At 40.9% G+C, this 18852-nt stretch overlaps 1 protein-coding gene across 2 annotated transcripts in view; it reads right to left on the bottom strand.

Annotated features, from left to right (window-relative positions):
* The window catches only part of tenm4 (teneurin transmembrane protein 4), a 169531-nt gene that overhangs the window by 12833 nt on the left and 137846 nt on the right, over positions 1-18852 (bottom strand). For both annotated transcript variants that reach the window (XM_059331878.1, XM_059331879.1), the window contains 4 exons: positions 13577-14454; positions 9097-9269; positions 4810-5045; positions 611-907 (listed from right to left, as the gene is read on the bottom strand). In XM_059331878.1, coding sequence (XP_059187861.1) covers positions 611-907; positions 4810-5045; positions 9097-9269; positions 13577-14454 — 1584 coding nt within the window. The remainder of the gene's footprint in view (positions 1-610; positions 908-4809; positions 5046-9096; positions 9270-13576; positions 14455-18852) is intronic.

The following is an 18852-nucleotide window of genomic DNA, read 5'->3' as shown; positions in this document are numbered from 1 at the left end:
CTGACATTAAGATTTCCTTAAGAGATCATTTCACAAACAGGCTGCTTTGACAAATCTGAAATTTCCATTTGCGCCTTTCTTGGACCAATAAATGATGTCTTTAAATCAGTTCAAAGGCTGTCATAACAGGCTGCCAGCATCTCAGCACTGAGAGGTTGCTGAAAAAGCTGACGATAGACTATTAACAAGGTGGTTGGCTGCCATTTTTCACATTACATGTCTAGGCTGTGGAACTGCAGCTTTCACCTTCTCCCATACAATCTTTCCTTCAATTAGTAAGTAGAAAGTGACATTTCACTCTGTTCCTCTCATCAGAGCTATTTCAGGTTGAGCTTGGCTGTCAGACTATGGTAACAAAGTATAACGTCTGCGGTGCACCAGACAGGTTTTAATTACATTTCTGCTGATATCTGTGCTGGAGCCTGATAATGCAGCACAAACACTGCTGGAGTATTACAAGTTAACTTTTAACTCAAGTCTAAAATCTCCCGTCAAAGTTCTTACACAAACACACCTCCCGAAGTTATCTGTACAGCATGTCCCCACTGTCTTATATTACATTTTTATCTTTAAATCATTTAATCATCATTACAGCGCCCACAATCCGTACCTTCTCAAGATAAGTGTAGCTCCACGATTTACCATCAGCGAATATCTGAGAGCTGATTCGCCCATTCTGGTCGTACTCCATGCGTACAGACATGGTGCCTCGTTGGATACCTGCGACATGCCCTCCAGGAGAATAGGTCACGTTGACTCCATTCAGGCGACTGCTTGGCGCCCACAGAGTGGGCCGGCCAGCTTGGTCGTAGTGGATCCGTAATGTAAACTTCCTGTGGTCATCGTAGACCTTTTCAGTCCGGGTGATTCGATCAAAGTCCAATGACAGCAAGTTCCTGTTATGAACCTACAGGAGAGGAAGCAGGGAGTTAGAAACATTCAATTTGACCACAGCAGCTCCACCAACAGGGAATAAACATGTTTGGAAGTTTGAAGTGATTGAGAGGAATTGGTGCACTGCTCCTCTGAGGTGGAACCTTATGAGGAGCGCTTTAATCACAAAGTGATTATTTTATATTCTTCTTTTCATAGCTTTTAATTACAACAGAGGGTCTGTATCTCAGGACTGCAGGAGCAATTGAAGTGATGAAATTATAAGAATTACCATATTTCTTTGTTTGTGCAAAAAATTCAGTGCAGTCTTAGTGGGAGTATGCCTATTCATGCAAGAAACATTAGAGCCACATTGATCATTAAATTCATTTTCACTGCTTACTGAAAAGAATTACCAGGCACAGATGACTCTCATTTTATTTAGCCATTTCCGTAAATTGGAAAAGAGGAGAAAAAAATCAATTCTTCTCCTGTGTGACTCGGAACATTGTTCAAATGACACTTTACATTTTTTTTTTCTTTTTGCCTCTTTTGAATGTATGAGGCTGCACACAGTGACCCTTGGCTTCACTGTGATCAGAGCAGAGAGACGCTGCTGTAATCCTTAAGACCATGTGCAGGTCAGCATAGGGACAAACCCGCTGCCAGCCTTTATCTCAGAGGCAGCTCTTGTGCTGCAGCCAAAAAAGATCACCAAACAGCCCTACCGCTACGTTTCTCAGTCAGCTGCATTGAAAGCAGAAGCCACAGAGGACTGGCTTGGTAAAATACTTGGCATAGCTTTAAAACATCTTAGCTGAGAAAGCTGCCTCTGGCCACTTTCCAGACGCATGCCACAGAGCAGGTCGCAGGGGGCTTGCTGAAAAGCCGAACTTTTTCAATCTCACAGTGAGAAAAGCATGCTTAGGTCTCTCATCTGTGAAGGGACAATTACACAGGAGACAATTAATGTCACTGATACCTAATTGAGAGGATTACTTTACACTAAAAGCAGCAGATTCACGTGGAGCACGATTCCATGACGGTTTGGAGCAACACAAGCAATTTGAGCCCCAAGAGTGTTTGGGGGTGGGGGATTTCTTCAAGTGGATCTCAGAATTAGAACATGGGTGGCCACATTTGTTATCTTCTCTTTTACTTTAACTTACTTGTAGGAGCCAATATTATGTTAAAGAAAGTTGAGATTTTTATTGTAGGTTACAGCGTGTTTTATGTTGGTTTTGATTCTGTTATGACATTATTGCCTTTTATTGCATAGTTGTCAAATTTACCACAGCACCTGAAGTAGGCGCTGCTCATGCGCATTGCATTATTCTGAAGGACTTGCTAAAAGGTAAAACGTGGATTAGCAGAGTGCTAAGAGGTACAGGGAAAAAAGGTTTTTTGACCGTCACTTTCAGATGTTACTGTTACTTCCTGATGTTGTGGACCGATGTGAAAACCAAGAGAAGCTTGGAATGATGCGTGTATTAATGGAAATACCTGGATTCAGCAACGAGAAATAAACCAACGAAACTACAACCTGACTCTCCGGTGGTTTGTGAGTAGTTAAGGAACACAAAACAGTAACATACGAGTCGAGCTAGCTGTACCAGCCTCCTGCTAATAAATTGAGCGGCTTTAGAATTAAGAGCTACGTTTGCCACTACATCACTGTCATAACACGTGTCAGACTGCACCGATGGAAGTGAAATTACTTCAGCTTTTGGATATTCATTTGTTAAACTACCTTGATTCTAAAAGATACCCCCCTGGCTCCAGCACTTCCTAAAACACTGGACAAAGTGTTTAAGACTCTTTTACAAACAGCCGAGGCTTGCAGTCTGCCTAAAAAGATTGCTTCCAATAGGAAATAAGACAGAAAAAGTTCTTTGTGCCAGGATCTGTTTCACCAAAGACTCAACAGGGTGGAAAAAACCTCTTACAGCAGAGATCCCAAGATCCCATGAGAATGGAAACCTACTCAAGAGGAATTATTTTAAATTGGACATTGCCTCTAAAAGGAAATTCTCAAAGAACGCAGATGTGTAGAAACAGAAGAGTGACTATTACACTACATTAGACCTACAATGGTGCATTGTAAACTGTCTTCAACATAAAACACCACAGCAACATCTGATCTCTCAATCAATATCAATGACTTTTGTATCAAATGACAGCATCAATCTGTTGTTTCACAAGTGAGGATGCCTTTCATCGGTTCTTGTGTTCAACTCAGCAATTACCCTGTTTTCTCCAACAACATCAGTTATGTTTATTCTCACATTGCAATCAAAGAAAACAAATTCCCTCTTTTTGTTTGTTTTCAGCTCGTATTTCTTTTGAACAAACAACCCTGAATTATAACAAACCATGATGATACCAAAATACTAATACAGAGATATCAGCTTTGCCTGTTTTTAATTCCATACTGAAGGGATTTAATAGTATTTCTATGGCAGAGTGGCAGCCACAAGGGTTATCCAATAGCTGTACATTTATAAACTACTTAGTGAGAAGAGGGTTTGTCTCTATGGGAAGAATCAGAGCTACTGTGCCTCAGCAACATAATTAATGAACAATGTTGGTTGCTGGGAGGGGCTAGCCCATGTGGCACGTGTGGTTGTGGAAGGGGTAAACTGAGGACCATCATTGACCCATTTAGCCTGAAGACATGAAAAGCACAATACAACAAACACATGCACGTGTATTTCCACAGTGTAACAAACGCAGTCAAACAGCAACAGCCCAAACACTTTTGCTTTGCTCTGTCATCTTCGCTCATTTCTAGCACAACAATGATCTGTGAAGTCAGAGCCACACAGCCTCTCTTGCTCCTGTTCTCATGCATCCCTGTGTTCTGTATTTGAGAACCCCCCCCCGCACTGCCACACACCCATCCAGCCACCCACGTAATATCACTTGACATGCCACTCAAGGTCGCTCAATGATTCCAGCTCTGTTCATCCCCTCTGTTCTTGCCATTAGGCTGCTCCCATTTCCTATCTCACCCCTGGGGCCATTGTCTGTAACATACATTAGAAGCTTTCACTTCCAAAGGGACGACGGGGCCATTAAATGAACAGCCAATGACAGACAAAGTGGCACCTCCCCATTAGCTGTGTCGCCTCCCAGACAATGTGGAAGACAACTTAACCAAAGTTTTTTATTTGCCATACAAAGCTAGGCCAAACAATACAAGCTAATCAATCAGGATACATTTTTTATAGGTGCTCTCTGTGTTAATGGTAATTTCCACTGGGTCATTCTAGATGCTTTATGGTCAAATATCAGCCGTTTATTCCATTATGAAAAGAGACCTGTTGATATTCAGTGTGTAACTGTGTCAGTTGTGCAAGATAAGCTTGCTTCACCTCTCTGGATTTAGATCATATCACTTTTTACAGACTTTAAAAACAAAAACAAAATAGCAGTGTGCACAAGACAGAAAAATGTCTTTAGTACACTTGTATAATTTAGACCAAAAGACAAAAATCTGAATCTTGATGCAAACAATACCATTACAGAGATGATGTTACAATGTATTATGTGCATGTAAGTGATTAAAGAGCGTTTCTGGATGGCTTTGCACTGCATTTTGGCAAAGATTGAGCCATGTTCATTATAACGATCCTGCACCTTGGACCCTGCTGTGCTAACACAGTGGTCCAGCCTCTTGGGTTTTTTACACAGTGCTGATGTGTTTCTGAACCTAGCCCTCTAACAATATTCTAGTGAACAGGGCTGCTAACTGTTAGCTTACACCTCACACTGAGGAATGCAGAGGTCTTTCTGTCAAGACTAAATTGCTCTGTGAGTGGGGTCATGTTAAGGAGAGTGAATTTTCCTCACTCCCAACCATTCTTTAATAGTCACCTTGTGGTCTTTTTAAGTGTGTGTGAGCATGAGTCACTCTTGGCAAGTTGCCATGCTTACCCTTAATCTGCGGCCATACACAGTGACCTGGCCACGAGCCTGCTCCTTCCTCTGTCTCCACTCCACCAGGTTAAGGCCATTGTCGATGGCCAGGGTTACGTTCCTCTTGCTGACTGTGGGGTTGACTGTGCCGGCCAGCGAGTGCGGCTCAGTGTGCAGGGACACCTCCATACCATTGGCCAAGACTAGCCGCAGTGATCCATCCAGACCAATGAAATAGCTGTTCCGAACTTGATCTGAGGATGTAGAGGGGGGCACAGGGGGAAATTATTATGATTTGGATAAGAAGAAGAGAAACAATCAGAGCTTGGTGTAGCTGATGTAAGAGGACTAAATCTAATATTCATCTCAGTGAGACACAAACATAATGACCCAAAATGGCTGCTCAGCAAAAAGAAAGCCCTTAGCAGCAGTATTTAACCGAACCCCTGCGATAATGTTGGGTCTGTGACAACAAAGATCAATAGTGAGAGGTTTCGCAGTGCCAGTAAAGTAAAGTTTTACAGCTGTTGCAGCAGCCTCGAGGATATGGGGGAATGAAAACTATCAAAGCTGCTCGCTTGCCTGTGGCCACAGAGAAGGCACGGTGAGCACACACACACACACACACACACACATGCGCGCACGCGCACACACTCAAGGGATAAATCTGATCCTGTCTGTTATTGTCCCTAGGTGACGACAGCCTGTGTTCCAGCTCCAGACCAGTGACTAATGTTTCCACTGAGCATCTCATGTACATTCATCAGGGAATGTCTCCTTCTTGCCTGCTGTCAGTCGACTGACAGGGACCAGGATGAATATTATTCTCATTAAGAACAGTGGAAAATTAATGGCTTGTCAAACACTACATTAATTAGTTGACTTCATTTAACAGAAAAAAAAAATCTAAACATACACTGTAATTTCCTCGTGTTGACATGTCAGGTTAAAGAGACTGTGACAATTTCTTTATTTTGCACAAACAACTATGCAACATTATGTGAGAAGATTGAGTTTGTGCCTTTTTATTTTCGCACAACATAGCGCCACAGGATGTGTTGTGTTGCTGAGACAAGAGAAATGGGCGGAGGAGGCAGGGCTGACCTTGCACTGGCCCTTACCTCTCTCCATCATACAGACACTTCAGGGGTTGACCAGAGGCCTCTGGGGCCGACCCTACCAAAAGGACGCCGCTGAGACCAGATGAAGCTGGAAATATTGCTGAATTGAGCAGTTCACGCAAATGCACGCATACAATTCAGCAGGGGAGGGATCTGCCTTGCACTGACATTTAAGAGGGCTGTAGTCTGCATAAAACAAAACAAATAATGGAACAGTACACCTGACCATCATGCTAAGGCTCTCTATTAAAAGGTATCAATTACCCATAATGATAACACTTTATATTAGGGAACACAGGGAGCCACCAGTCATGTCAAAGGCCTGGAGAAGGTGGCTATTTGCCGTTTCGTTGGTTTCGTTCACCACTATGTAGAGATTTATAAAATCCATGCAAAGTAAAGCATATTAAGATCATAACTCATATACAACAACTTCTTTATTTACTACTAATAATCAATAATTCTGAGGTTATTGAGGGAAAACTCTTAGTTAATGGCTTACTGGTTGTATAATAAGGCCATGCAGAATAAGGCATTAATAACTACTTAATAATGACTAATTAAGAGCCAATATGTTACTTATTTGCATGCTAATAAGCAACTTATTAATGTTGAATAAGTGTTCCCTAATATAAAGTGTTACCCAAATAATGACGTCTTTGTGTAAAAACACAAACACAATGAGTCTTGTTCATTAAAACAATAAAATGCCAATGTATATACTTGATATATTTTATTACCTTTTTATGACTCTAAACCTGAATTTTGAAGTAAATTACAATGAAGCTTCCTTCAATCTTAGATTCATCAGATAAATCAGATCCAAATAATGACAACATGATTAACATCCCTGAGGTCTGTTGAAGCTCGGCGCAGAAGGAGGATAAAAAACACACACGACCAGATGACCAGAAAGGAATCTTGAAGGCAGTGCATTCATGTGTTATGTGATCACCCAGTTGCAAGCTTACAAAGCAGACAATAGTGAATTAATTAACAGCAGAGTTCCTGGCGCCGCTCTTCTCACGAGCAGATGTCTAAGACAAGGTCACAACTCGGAGGTGACCAGTCCATCGAGCAACGGTGAGAAACAAGAGATTGTCATCTTCTGTTTCAGGAAAAAGCTTTGCAGTGAGTCAGTAGAGCCAGAGGATGGAGGACACTCTCACATCTGAATCAGATGATAGAGGGGCAAAGGGTGTGGGCGGGGCAGTCTTTTAAAAATGGAGGTTGGAAAGTTCAAAGCTATCAACGGGTAATCAATGAAGCAATTTGTCAGGTACAAAATAGGATGTCAGAATGCCTAAATGTGTAAGACAAATCAGGTGGACTAAGCCACAACATCAGTCCGCCCTCTGCCTGCATCTCTCTCACTAAATTGCTGAAACACAGACGATCTCTTTTGGGCCACCAGCATTGTGCTTTATGCATTTTATTTTATGACAGAAAGTCAATATAGGTTTCCTTTCTGGTAAATGGGAGTTGCACTACGCATTTTATTAAAACAACAGAGAAGCAACAAATACTACCGTGGGTAAGCAGCACTGTAATTGATAAGTAGTAAGACATTGCGTCTTCATTTGGTCACCCAAATCACACAAGTGTTAATTAAACCCTGGATATAGCCATGCAGGTAGCTATGATTTTATTATGAGCACAGATGAGCAGAGATATTTATCTCTACCTCAGTACAGTATGATCAACAGCTTTGCATTTGTCCAGAAACAATAACATGAATGTTATAGCATCTTTTCTTTTATTTATTTGCTACTATTTATTGGTCTATATATATATATATATATATATATATATATATATATATCATGCTCTACTTCTTAATTATTTATTTATGGTTTTTATCTTTTTATCTAGCTTTAAAAAAAACTTTTTATTGTTATTATCATTTACTTTTATTCTTTATTTTATTTTATTTTATTTTATCTTACCTTACTTTTTATTTGTTTTATCTAATTACTTTCTAACCTGCCTCCAGTGTTTCCTCACTGCTCCACGTTGAGATGGCGATTCCTCAGTTTGTGCTTTGTTTTTAATGGGATGGGTGGAGGGTGTTTGCTTGTTTCTATGTTTTGTTATTATTATTACTTTCTCCTGTAAAGCACTTTGTGTTACATCTCTCTTGTAAGAAAAGTGCTATACAAATAAAGTCTGATTGATTGATTGATTGATTGAATATTGTAGAAAACCCACCGACTTCACAAGTTTCTGAGTAGTCCCGGTTAAAACTATAAGTTAGCCCACATGGTGGCAGCCCACATTACTCCTTCAGGCTGAAACAAGTCAGGCCTTGTCAGAAGGTGCCTGTCTGCAAGCTCCCCGACACTCCTAGCTCGAAGAGGGTCAACCCTAAAGTGACAGCCCACAGAGATCTCTGAATCGATGATTGTCTAGTCCCCCACCTGACTCTACTTTATCTTGGGACATGCTACAAGGACCTATGGGCCACTACAACACAGCTCAGGGTCAGAGGGGCACACAAGCCATCACCATAAGGTAGAGATAGACCGATATATATTGGCTGATATTTGCATTTTTTACTTGTATCGGCATCGGCTGATATGTGAGTGCGTTCGCCAGTCAATTAGCCCATTTCACTGAGCCAACACCAGGCAAGGCTCGGTGCAACATCTGCCATTTGCTGGTGAGCTGCTGCTGATACCAGAAAAAAGAAAAACACAACAAATATGTGGATCATCTGAGGCGCCACCACCTCGAGGCCTAGAACAACATACACTGTTTGCTATCAAACTGTTAATATGTTTTGTTTGTTTTGTTAATAAATGTTTATTTTTTTGTTTAAATTGGGACTTGTGTAACATTTGTTATCATTGTGTCATTTTTATCATGTAAATGGAGGGAGAAAAGGCAATATCGGCTTCAAGAATCAGCCCAAAATAGTCGGCAGCACATATCGGGGATCGGTTAAGACTGATGTCAAAATAATCGGCATCAGCATCGGCATTATAAAACCCATATCGTTCGACCACTACCATAATGTGGGGATTCTGATTTTGTATTGACATCACCAGATCATAAGTTGATATGAGTAACAAAAAAGTTTTGTTGCTGAAGAAAAGTTAAAGCTTCCATGCATGGCACCTCCACTGACACAAAATACCTTAAAAATCACCTGCTCCATTTGTGAGCTACAGTAAAAGACACTTACCCTGCATGAGTGTGTAGAAGGTGCCAGAGGCTGACAGGTTGGTGGTGATGGTGATATCCTCTTTGTTGGAGCCCTCTGTCTGGATGCGGACTGAGCTGTCGGCGTCTGTACGGTAGCTGCTCACTCGGCCCGTGGGGTAAGTGATGTTAGTCAGACGCCCGTAACTGTCATACCTACAAAGAAATACAATGATGTGAGCGAAAGAAGGCAGAGAGGGGCATGTCATCTGAAACTGTGCATAAACAGTAACTACAGCAGAATCATAAACAGTGTTGTGGCATAGAAAAAAATATTGAGCCTTGTTGAGATGTGTTGAATCATAAGCAAGCAATCATAAGCATAAATGCAGGTCAGGTATGCATATAGGTACATCAATCTAACTAATGCTCTGTCATCTCAGAGTTACTGTAATTATGGATTGTTATCTGTTCTAGCGGTAATTACAAGTAGAAATTGGACAGTTTTTTTTTGTATAGCCCAATATTTCCCTTTCGGTGTCACAAATTGTGGAAATGTGTCAACACAGGCATTAAACACAGCAGCAAAAAGCATTGATGTTGGCAGTTTGAGGTAATAAAACTCAAAACTATCAGCTTTAATCACTGAAGCACAACCCGACACAACTTCTAAAACGTCCACAGCAGTTTGCTATTCATGAATAGAGAGTGGGCGCACCAACAAGTTAAACAACTTTGGACTTTTCCAGCTTTTGCAACAGGATGTGAATGTGACATTAATATAAATGCTGCTCAGATTCTAAATAACTTTTAAAGGATAAAAGCATGCAATAGAAAAACGCCCCCAGAACTATCGACGAGGAAAAACGGTCATGGCCAAGACGAGAAAGCACACACACCTTTTCACATTTGGAAAACTGCTTATTAGCTTAAAAGATTAGTGATATCACCTAATCTCATTATACAGTCTATGAAATAGGAGCACTGAGGTGCGACTCCTTGGAGAGATGCAGCATCTCCCTAGCCTACAAATCAGTCAGTTCATCACATACAGGAACATGAGTGGCCAGATTGTTTCATTTCGCTCAGAGAGCACATCAGCATAGAACAATTTGAAATCTTTCAGATTGCCAGTGTTCCAGAATGGGAGTGAGTGAACGGTACATTACTTAGAATGAAGACTTTTATCTGCGCACTGAATACAGATTGGAAAGCCCTCTTCAATGTTGCTGCCTGCCATAATAAAGCCTCTAATAAATGAGATGGCGGGTGCTGGTTTACGGATATTTCCTCAGCGCTGCCATCTCGAATATCCAATATGGAAAGGAAGAGTGGGAGAGGAATCATCTCCCAGAGATAAATGTTATCTGATCTCAACTGCACTAGGGACTGGGATTCGTAGATGCATTTCAACACAAGTCTTCCACTTCAGGAAATACTAAATAGCAGAGTAATTCATATCTAAAGCATTTGATTTCTTTTGATACTGCTTGTATTTTATCAGCGAGATATTCTCCCTGTGTTCATGGCACAATCAAAGTTTTTTGCAGTAAAAGCACTAGAAGTTCTGCGTCCTCTGCACTCTTAACTGTTCAATTCATTGGATAAATGGAGTGTTCCTGTTTGCCTTCACCTCTGCACAAAAGACAGAGTCCACAAGACAGAAATCTCATTCTAGAACGACGCTGCGTGCCCCAGCTTGATCACTGACCCAAACTCTCTCCGTCTCAATTAGGGGCCTTGAGCTAGAGCCATTCCCCGGGCTTCACCGCTGAGCTCTAATGGCTCTGGCCTGCTTCAAGTCCTCTGCCTATTAGCTTGCTTTCTCTGGACATGGGGGGCATGCGGGGGCAGGGTGCTCAGCAGAAGGAGAGGACTGCTTTCCCCTTGGATGGCCACAAGTCCATTCAGATTGCATCACCTCTGTGTCACATGCTAGCTCTATGACCTTTCACGCTGGGGCCAACAATAGGCCGGACACTTCATATCAGCGTCCCCTCCAGCAAACCTAGCCTCAGTCTTATGCAGAGTTATTCTTATATTTTCACTTCTTTTTGCTAGCTGAGAATGTCAGAACACGTGACTGACGCCTGTGCATATGTTATTAGAGCATCAGCCATGTGTAGGCTACGCTTCAACTTCATTAACAGCTGTTTGACATGATTTAGCTGTTATTATTGATGTTTTAAATCAGGCTAAGAACGTTTGCTTGAACCCAGTGACTAGAAGCATTACTGCCCTGTTAATTAGAGGCCAAGAGCACAATTAGGCATCTTTCAGAATGCCACATGATTTAATAGATTTACAGTAACCCTTAAGCATAAGCACTTATCATTACAACAAAAACATTAGGAGGTCAGCAGAGCAGCTGCCTATACAGTAAATGTCAAGAACAAATGAGGCTGTGAAGGGTTACAGCAGGAAGACAGTAGCAGATGTGCTTTGTTCTCAACTCAGCCCTTTGTCTTTTGTTTCTGCATATATCCAAATTAATTTCAATGTATAGGCTACAGGAGTAAATACACATTAATTAATATGTCTAAAAGGTTTAGCAGTGCACTTTGTTGGGCAGAGATAAATGGAGGTTCATTTCATTCTGATGATGGCAAATTATGGTTTTGACCCTCAGGTGGTGGACTGACCTTCAAATCTAATTATTCAAAGAAAAACAAACACCCTTTATTGGGTCCAAATGAAACACGGATGATTGCTTGTAGGTAAATATGAAGTCATTGTTTAATCTAAAAGCGAAAAAGGGGAAATTGAATAATTGCTTTTCTTTGTTTTAACCGTAATATATTTCTAAATAAATAAGCATGTTTTGTATGGAGAGTTTGTTTCACTCTCTGCTGATATGCATAATTAAAAAAGGAAATTAGCAGGTGATGGGTCCACAGCCTAGTTTGACATTTGTTGTTGTTGTTGTGTTGGGAATGTATCTTTATTATTTCCATTCCTCAGTAAATTGCAATATGTACTACAGGTTTAAAAGCTTTTTTCACTCTTTGTTCCATTCCAGTCATTTAATATATACGCTGTATGAAATTGCACATCTAGAATGAAGTGTACACACCACAGTATCCCTATTTCTTCTACTCTGTTATGGTATTAAAGCTCCTGTAATTAATTTCTATGTTATTTAGTACAGCTGAGACCTTTGTATTTCATCTCAGAAAAAGCCCTTTGTGTGTCACTTATAATTTAATATCTATCAGTATTTTTGCTATATAATAGGTAAGAGTATTCTCAACCTGATATTAACAGCAGCCATTTTACAGGAAGTCAAAAAGAAATAATTCAGAATTCAAACCACCCACTGGATTTGTTGAAGCCGTAGGCAATTTGCTCTACCTTGAGAAATGCCTATGCAACCGTCTCAGGTGACGACCAAATCAAACACAGGTGATAAATGTCTGCTCAGATTAAACAGAGCGTCTGATTATGTGTCAGAGTGTTATATTCCTCCAGCGAGGTGTAACAGATGTCTGACCAGCTTAATCACACTTTTTGGAATGACATCCAGTTAGCACAGTATCCCTCGGTACAGTATATTAAGCTAAGGGACAGATTGCTTTACAGAAGTCACAAGAACGTGAAATCCTGAGCTTCACTGTTGCAGCACGTTGGAGTGTTTTCAATTGTTCCAACACAATGTGTGGTGTGAATCAATCAATTACTACCTGGCTATTTTATTTTGCTTATACTGCCGGGCGTCGACACAGTCCTACGGGTAAATGTGCCTGCCAGCAGATACATGTTGATCCTGTATCTAACAACTCCAAACAAGCAATGGTCTGCAGTCTGTCACTGCAAGCAAGGGTGCAGATGAGTAACATATCATCCTGTAATCCTATTTGGTATGATAACAGCAAATAGGATTACACCAATACTTCCACAGGTCTTGTATTGTGAATTACATAGACATCAATGCATTAAGAAGGTAGCTTGTGTGCCAAAATAGTAAACTCAGATGTCAAAGTGCTCTTCAACTCTAAATGTTAACTCACTAAAGCATCTTAGCATTTAGAGCTACCACAGATACAGAGTTCCCAGGTCAGATCTTCCATAAATGCTCTCTGGGGAGAAGTGGTAATCTAAAATCAGCTCCACTGACATCCAGACTCTGGGTATAAGAGTTGTAAGGGTGCTTTTAATTTTTTTTGCTTATATTTTTTGTAGTTTTTGTGGTTTTCTTTGCACAGTGCAGATTGAATCGTCATATATAGGGCTTCTGTTTTAAGTTAAATTTGAATTCAAGCAGCAGTCTGTAAGATACATGTAGTTTTATTCAATTTTGGTTTAATTGCTGTACAGTTGCACTTTTCACATGTTCCCAGTGAACACAGGTTATGTTTACTTATTATGTCAATTAGGAAATTGGCCAAATTTGCCCTGATTGTGGGTATTAGTTGTGTGGGAAAAAAATATTGGTATTGGTAATCGGCTAAATAAGTTGTAAAAAATCGGCATATCGGAAATATGCAAAAAATCCAATATCGTGCATCCCTATTCATAATACTTACTCAAAAAAGGTTGTCCATCCATTTTCATTCGTCTTCGATGCTAGGAGACCTGAGCTTCCATGGTAGGTCATGACAGCTAGTTCTTGACCCTGGGCAGCGACAGTTTTAAGGGCATTGTTGGTGCCAATGGTGAACCAAAACGTCTGTCCATCAGGGACCATCAGCCACAGAGGCATCCCTGTTGTGTCGCGTCGGATGTTCACTGTGTTTTTGTTCTTATCAGTGATGCTGCTCAGATCTCCTGCTCCTGTGTAGGTCATATTGTAGAGGTGGTCTCCTGTAGTCAGACTTTGGGTGAAAATGTGGCTGCCGTTAGAGTCAAACAAGTAGAGTTCATCATGAATGGGAGAGGACACCTCATACATGCTGAGGGGATTCAGATAGGGCTTGTTTTTGCGGACAAAGCGGATACGAATGTTGCCCAGATCTGCGATATAAAGCTCTCCGTCTGGACACACGGCGAGAGATGAGGGTGCATTCAGCTTAGCATCCTTGGCATAGCCTTCATCTCCAAAGTAACAATCACAGTTGGCATCATTCTTGCAGTCACAGCCACTTGGTGCCCCTGCAACAAGGGAGATCTCTCCATTGGTGGACACCTGTCGTACTCTGTTTATCTTCTTTTCATCTGACTCAGCGATGTACAAAACACCATTGTGGGACACAGCAAGGGCATTAGCAGACTCCAGGGTGGCATGGATGGCCACTTTGCTCAGGAGAAAATGGTCAATTCCAGGCACTTGGCAGTGCATGGGGCGGCCTGCTACAATGCGCACTTGATGATTTTCTGAGATTTGGAGCACAACATTGTTGTCCAGGACGTACAGGGAGTTGTCCATGGGACTCACTGCCAGGTCTGTAGGCCACTCAAGACGCACCTAAAAGAAAGAAAAAACACACACACCAAGAATATCAGCTTTAGGTCACAAAAACAGACCATACTCTTATTGATCCACACATTTTTCATTTTATCAGAAGGAAACAGCCCCTCAGGGGAAGAATCATTGAAAACTGCTTGCAAAAAGATAGGCTGCTGTGAAAAAGGTGGGCTATCTCATAGCTTACGCTGTGAGCAAAAACATTTTTTGAAACGATTTATTATCTGATAAGGAGAAAAAAAGCAGCTGGTATACTGTTAAAAGGGAGAACACAAAAACATGATTTTAAGATCAAAGACGATAATAATAGGAAGGGCAGAACGAAGAGATATCATTCAAATGATCAGATTAACTGACAAAAGCACACTGCAACTTATCAGGAGAACACTGGACACCTAAGGACTGGGCTTCTGCATCCTTCACCTCTACCGAGTCACTGTTTTTTCCTGCTTTGGGTTATTAATTTTGTAATGACAAGAGATTGCATGAGTCCTTGAAAAGAAACTGGAGCACACTTACCAAATGAAAGGCGAGCCTGCCTCTGGCATCCTAAATTATGACTTATTGTTCTGCTAACAATATATCAGCCTTTTAACAAATTGGAATGATTGGATTCATCCAATTTACCGGTCTCCCTCTCACTTATGATCCCAAGGGGATCTCTTAGGAACATAATATGAAGTGCCATATTTCAATAGAAGCCTTGGAGCACCAACAAAGGAGACTGATTAAAACCTGGACCAAAATACAAAGACAGGTTCAGATTTTAGGCAACCTTTTAGATGAGAACACCCTTAGCATTGTTTTGGACACTTTGTCCTACAACTGGGAAATGGAAAGGTGAATGAATTTATGTAACAGCTACAATGGCTGACTAATTTGTCATAATGACCTGAAAATGCAAACTGCAGAATCCTTTATCACTAGAATTAACAAGGGAGAAATCTCATGAGCACCAGGAAACATGAAATAATCTGCCATGTCCTCCCCAATATCATGCTCTTTTATTAGGTTTTTTGGAAGAATAGATTAATAACTTAAGGCACCTGAATAGAGAACTAAAAGAAATAGATAACAACATCGTGACCTCTTAGCATTCTTTTTTTTCCATCACAATACAAAACGGACAATAGAGATGCTATTTGACCATGAAGTCAGCGTCAACTTTCTGTCCATGGTTATCAAAAAAATTCACCAAAAGATTTTTAATACATGAAGAATATACGAAGGTTTCTGAAACTTGATGGTTACAATGCCTAAGGGAAATATGGGGAAAAAAGTCAAGGCTGACACATTACATTGAACTTCTTTTGCCGCACTACACAGCACAAAACACAGAAGCACAAAATAAGACATCCAGCGTATCACAGCGTAGTAGGTTGTTAACAGCCAACAGCTTTGTGTGTGGTAAAAGTCTGCCAGCTATACAATGCCTTTTATTTACCTGCTATCAGCACATATTCCTAATTGGCTAATTCAAAGGGCAGTGCTGACAAATTAATTAACTGACAAGGGATTGAATGGAGATGATTACTTGACTCCTGGCATTGGCCATGTTCTTGAATCCCTGCCACTCTTTACAAGCACAGCACTTGTCCACCTTTGATTGAAATACAGATTGGAGCATCACACACCGCTCACATCCCATAAACCTCTCATCACCGCATCATCCCCACAAAACAGAGGAGGCTTATATAAAAGGACATGTCTCCAGCCACATACAACAAACAGGGGACTGGCAATGGATACATGTCATCTTTCAGCGAGCAGAAAATGCATTTACTTGGGAAATGAAGGGGAGACTTTCAATTTCTTAAAACCTATTTCTTGTCAACACTGGTGGTTAAATATTTCATGAGCCAGAGTGTGGAGTGGCTCGGGGGAGCTGCCTGTAAGGAGGTTTTCACGCCACTCTGACTGATGAGGGGATATTTCCCGAGCTGCTGTCCCATATGCTGTAACCCGATCATACCCTCCCCTTTATACAGTGGGGCTGCTGTCAGTAGTGCCTGTCTGACTTAGCCGCCACCAGCAAAATGCACTCATCAGCCAAGGGAGCGAGCCTCGGATTTGCACCAACACAACACAAAACTATATTTAAATGTATTTGAACTTGTATTAGAACTACAATGTCATTTTCCATTAACAATCTCTTCACTCTTTGCTCGTACCAGCATGATGCCTGTCTGAAAAAGAGGAGTAATATGTCATTATTTGAAGTCCCTCTCAGATTTGAATTGAATGTCACAGTCAGAGCCTTGATAAAGCTTTCTGAGGCTGCTAACACCCTTGAAATATGTTCAAGTGATCTTGTTTTAAGACATGGTTTCCCTCTATTCAAGTTTGAACTCAGCAGGGGATGCAGAGATGATTTTCAAGAGAAACATAAAATGGAACAGATTTCTGAAACTGTGAGGACCTAAGGCCTTGGCATAAACAAATTAAAAGATTCTTGAAAGAGGTCAAACTCTTGTCCTTTTGCACGATATTAAAAAGTTAAAAGAAATAAGCTTACAAAGCTGCACATCAAATCAAGAATGAATTTTGCTGCAGTACGTTCCCTGCACAGATGGCATGGGGAGATAACAATGACCTCATCAGAGGCGAGAGAGAAATCTGACATTATTTTCTGCCTAGAACAGGTGAGGTACAGCAAAAGTAATGACCGCTGTGATGAGCCTTCTCCAGAGAAACTCTAGTCCTAAGTGAGGGATTGGGGAGTGTTTGAAGTAGGAAGCTATGTGCCCTGGATGAATTTTTAATGGATGCTTTTTACTGTCTGAGTGTCTCTGGCAGTGCTGGTGCGATTTGTCATCGTTGTAGAGCTGCAGTCAGTGTGCCTGTGTCCTCGCTGCTGTGGAGCTCGGATAGTGAGCATCTATAGGCGCTTGTGCTCGTGTGCAGGGGGGTAAGGGAGCAGCAAGCACGGGTCATGAGGGGGATGGAGTTCCCCCGGGGCTGGAAAATGGGCAGCTGGAGGCTTTGCTCCCTCCACTGAATACATCATTTCACAGACACACAGAAAGCTTCTCTCCACTGGCATCTGAGGCCCCCTCAGGACCTGTTTGCTAGTCGTACTCTATAACATACACGATGGGGCAAGAAACAAACTAGTGCATGCACATGGAGCATGGCTTAGACATCAATCAAATCTAATCATTAAAGCTCAGGAATGCTCTTCTCATGAGAGTAAAACTAAAGCAATTATAATTACTGAAGACAACACATCACACACATAAATTATTATAAATTGCAGGTATAGCAGGTCTGGCAAAAAAAAGCCTTGAGTTGAAAATTATAATGTCAGGAAGAAAACAGCCATGCAAAGGCTGCTGGGGTATGCAAAAAGTCTGTGTGATCACCTCCAATGGGAAGTCAGTGAGCTAGAGAGTGATGTGACCTCAGAGCAGTGTCCTTGCCTCAGGAATGTGTTGTCTAAGGTAGTGGTCTGGGACATATGCGCGTGTGTGTACATGTGTTTGCCTGCATCAGTGAACATGTGTGCATGAATCAAGAGCGAGTAAGGTTATAGGTCATCCTCATCATCCCCCTACAGCTATAGGTCAACAGTCCTTTGCATTTGGGACTGTATGGTCACTTGACACAGACATGGAACCCCCTGGACTACAGTGCCACCTCTGATTTCAGCGTGGCTCTATACCTTTAATTCCTTTGTCCTTTGTGCCCGACACTGGACACATTGTAAAAAAAAATCTGTTGAATTTACAGTAAAATACCGGCAGCTGTGGTAGCCAGAATTTCACAGTGAAAATTACAGTGAGTGGGTTTTCTACTGTAAATTTAACTGTAAATATGATCAAAAACTGTAATTTAGACTGAATAGTCCCTTTATTTTTAGGGTAATTGTGTCCTTGTGAAAATATGGTATTTCTCTATTAATTTCACATTAACATTGTTATATTTTTTATGTAAAACTGTGTTTTCAAAAGTTTTTTAAAAGTTTTGTACTATTCCTTAATTTACAGTAATTAAAGGTGTCTATTATGGTGACATGCAATTTTTTATTTTACGCCTTATTTCTCATGCAATTTGTCAGTGTTTTACTGTAATTTCTACGAATATTTTTTACAGTGCAGGTTCCCATTAACACTTGCATATTCATTTTTTATTTGTATTTGCTTATGAACCAAATGATGATTTACATTTTGTAAATCACCAGGCTGGCACAGCTGTCCTGTACTCATAATGTTTGGGATCAATAGAATGAATCAAAACAAATCCAGATCATTTCTTGGTTCTTAATAAATCTGACATCCTCCTCCTTTCTGGTCAGAGATGCAAGTCTAGTGAAAATTAGGTGCAGCATGTTATAATATTATTTTTCTACATGCAATAAACAAACACATTGTAAATACACTACAGCCTTAGACTTAATAT

The sequence above is a fragment of the Centropristis striata genome, chromosome 4, assembly GCF_030273125.1.
Source record: "Centropristis striata isolate RG_2023a ecotype Rhode Island chromosome 4, C.striata_1.0, whole genome shotgun sequence".
Classification (NCBI taxonomy): Eukaryota; Metazoa; Chordata; class Actinopteri; order Perciformes; family Serranidae; genus Centropristis; species Centropristis striata.
Note: the sequence above shows the minus strand (reverse complement) of the source record. Positions and strands in the feature narration are given on the sequence as shown.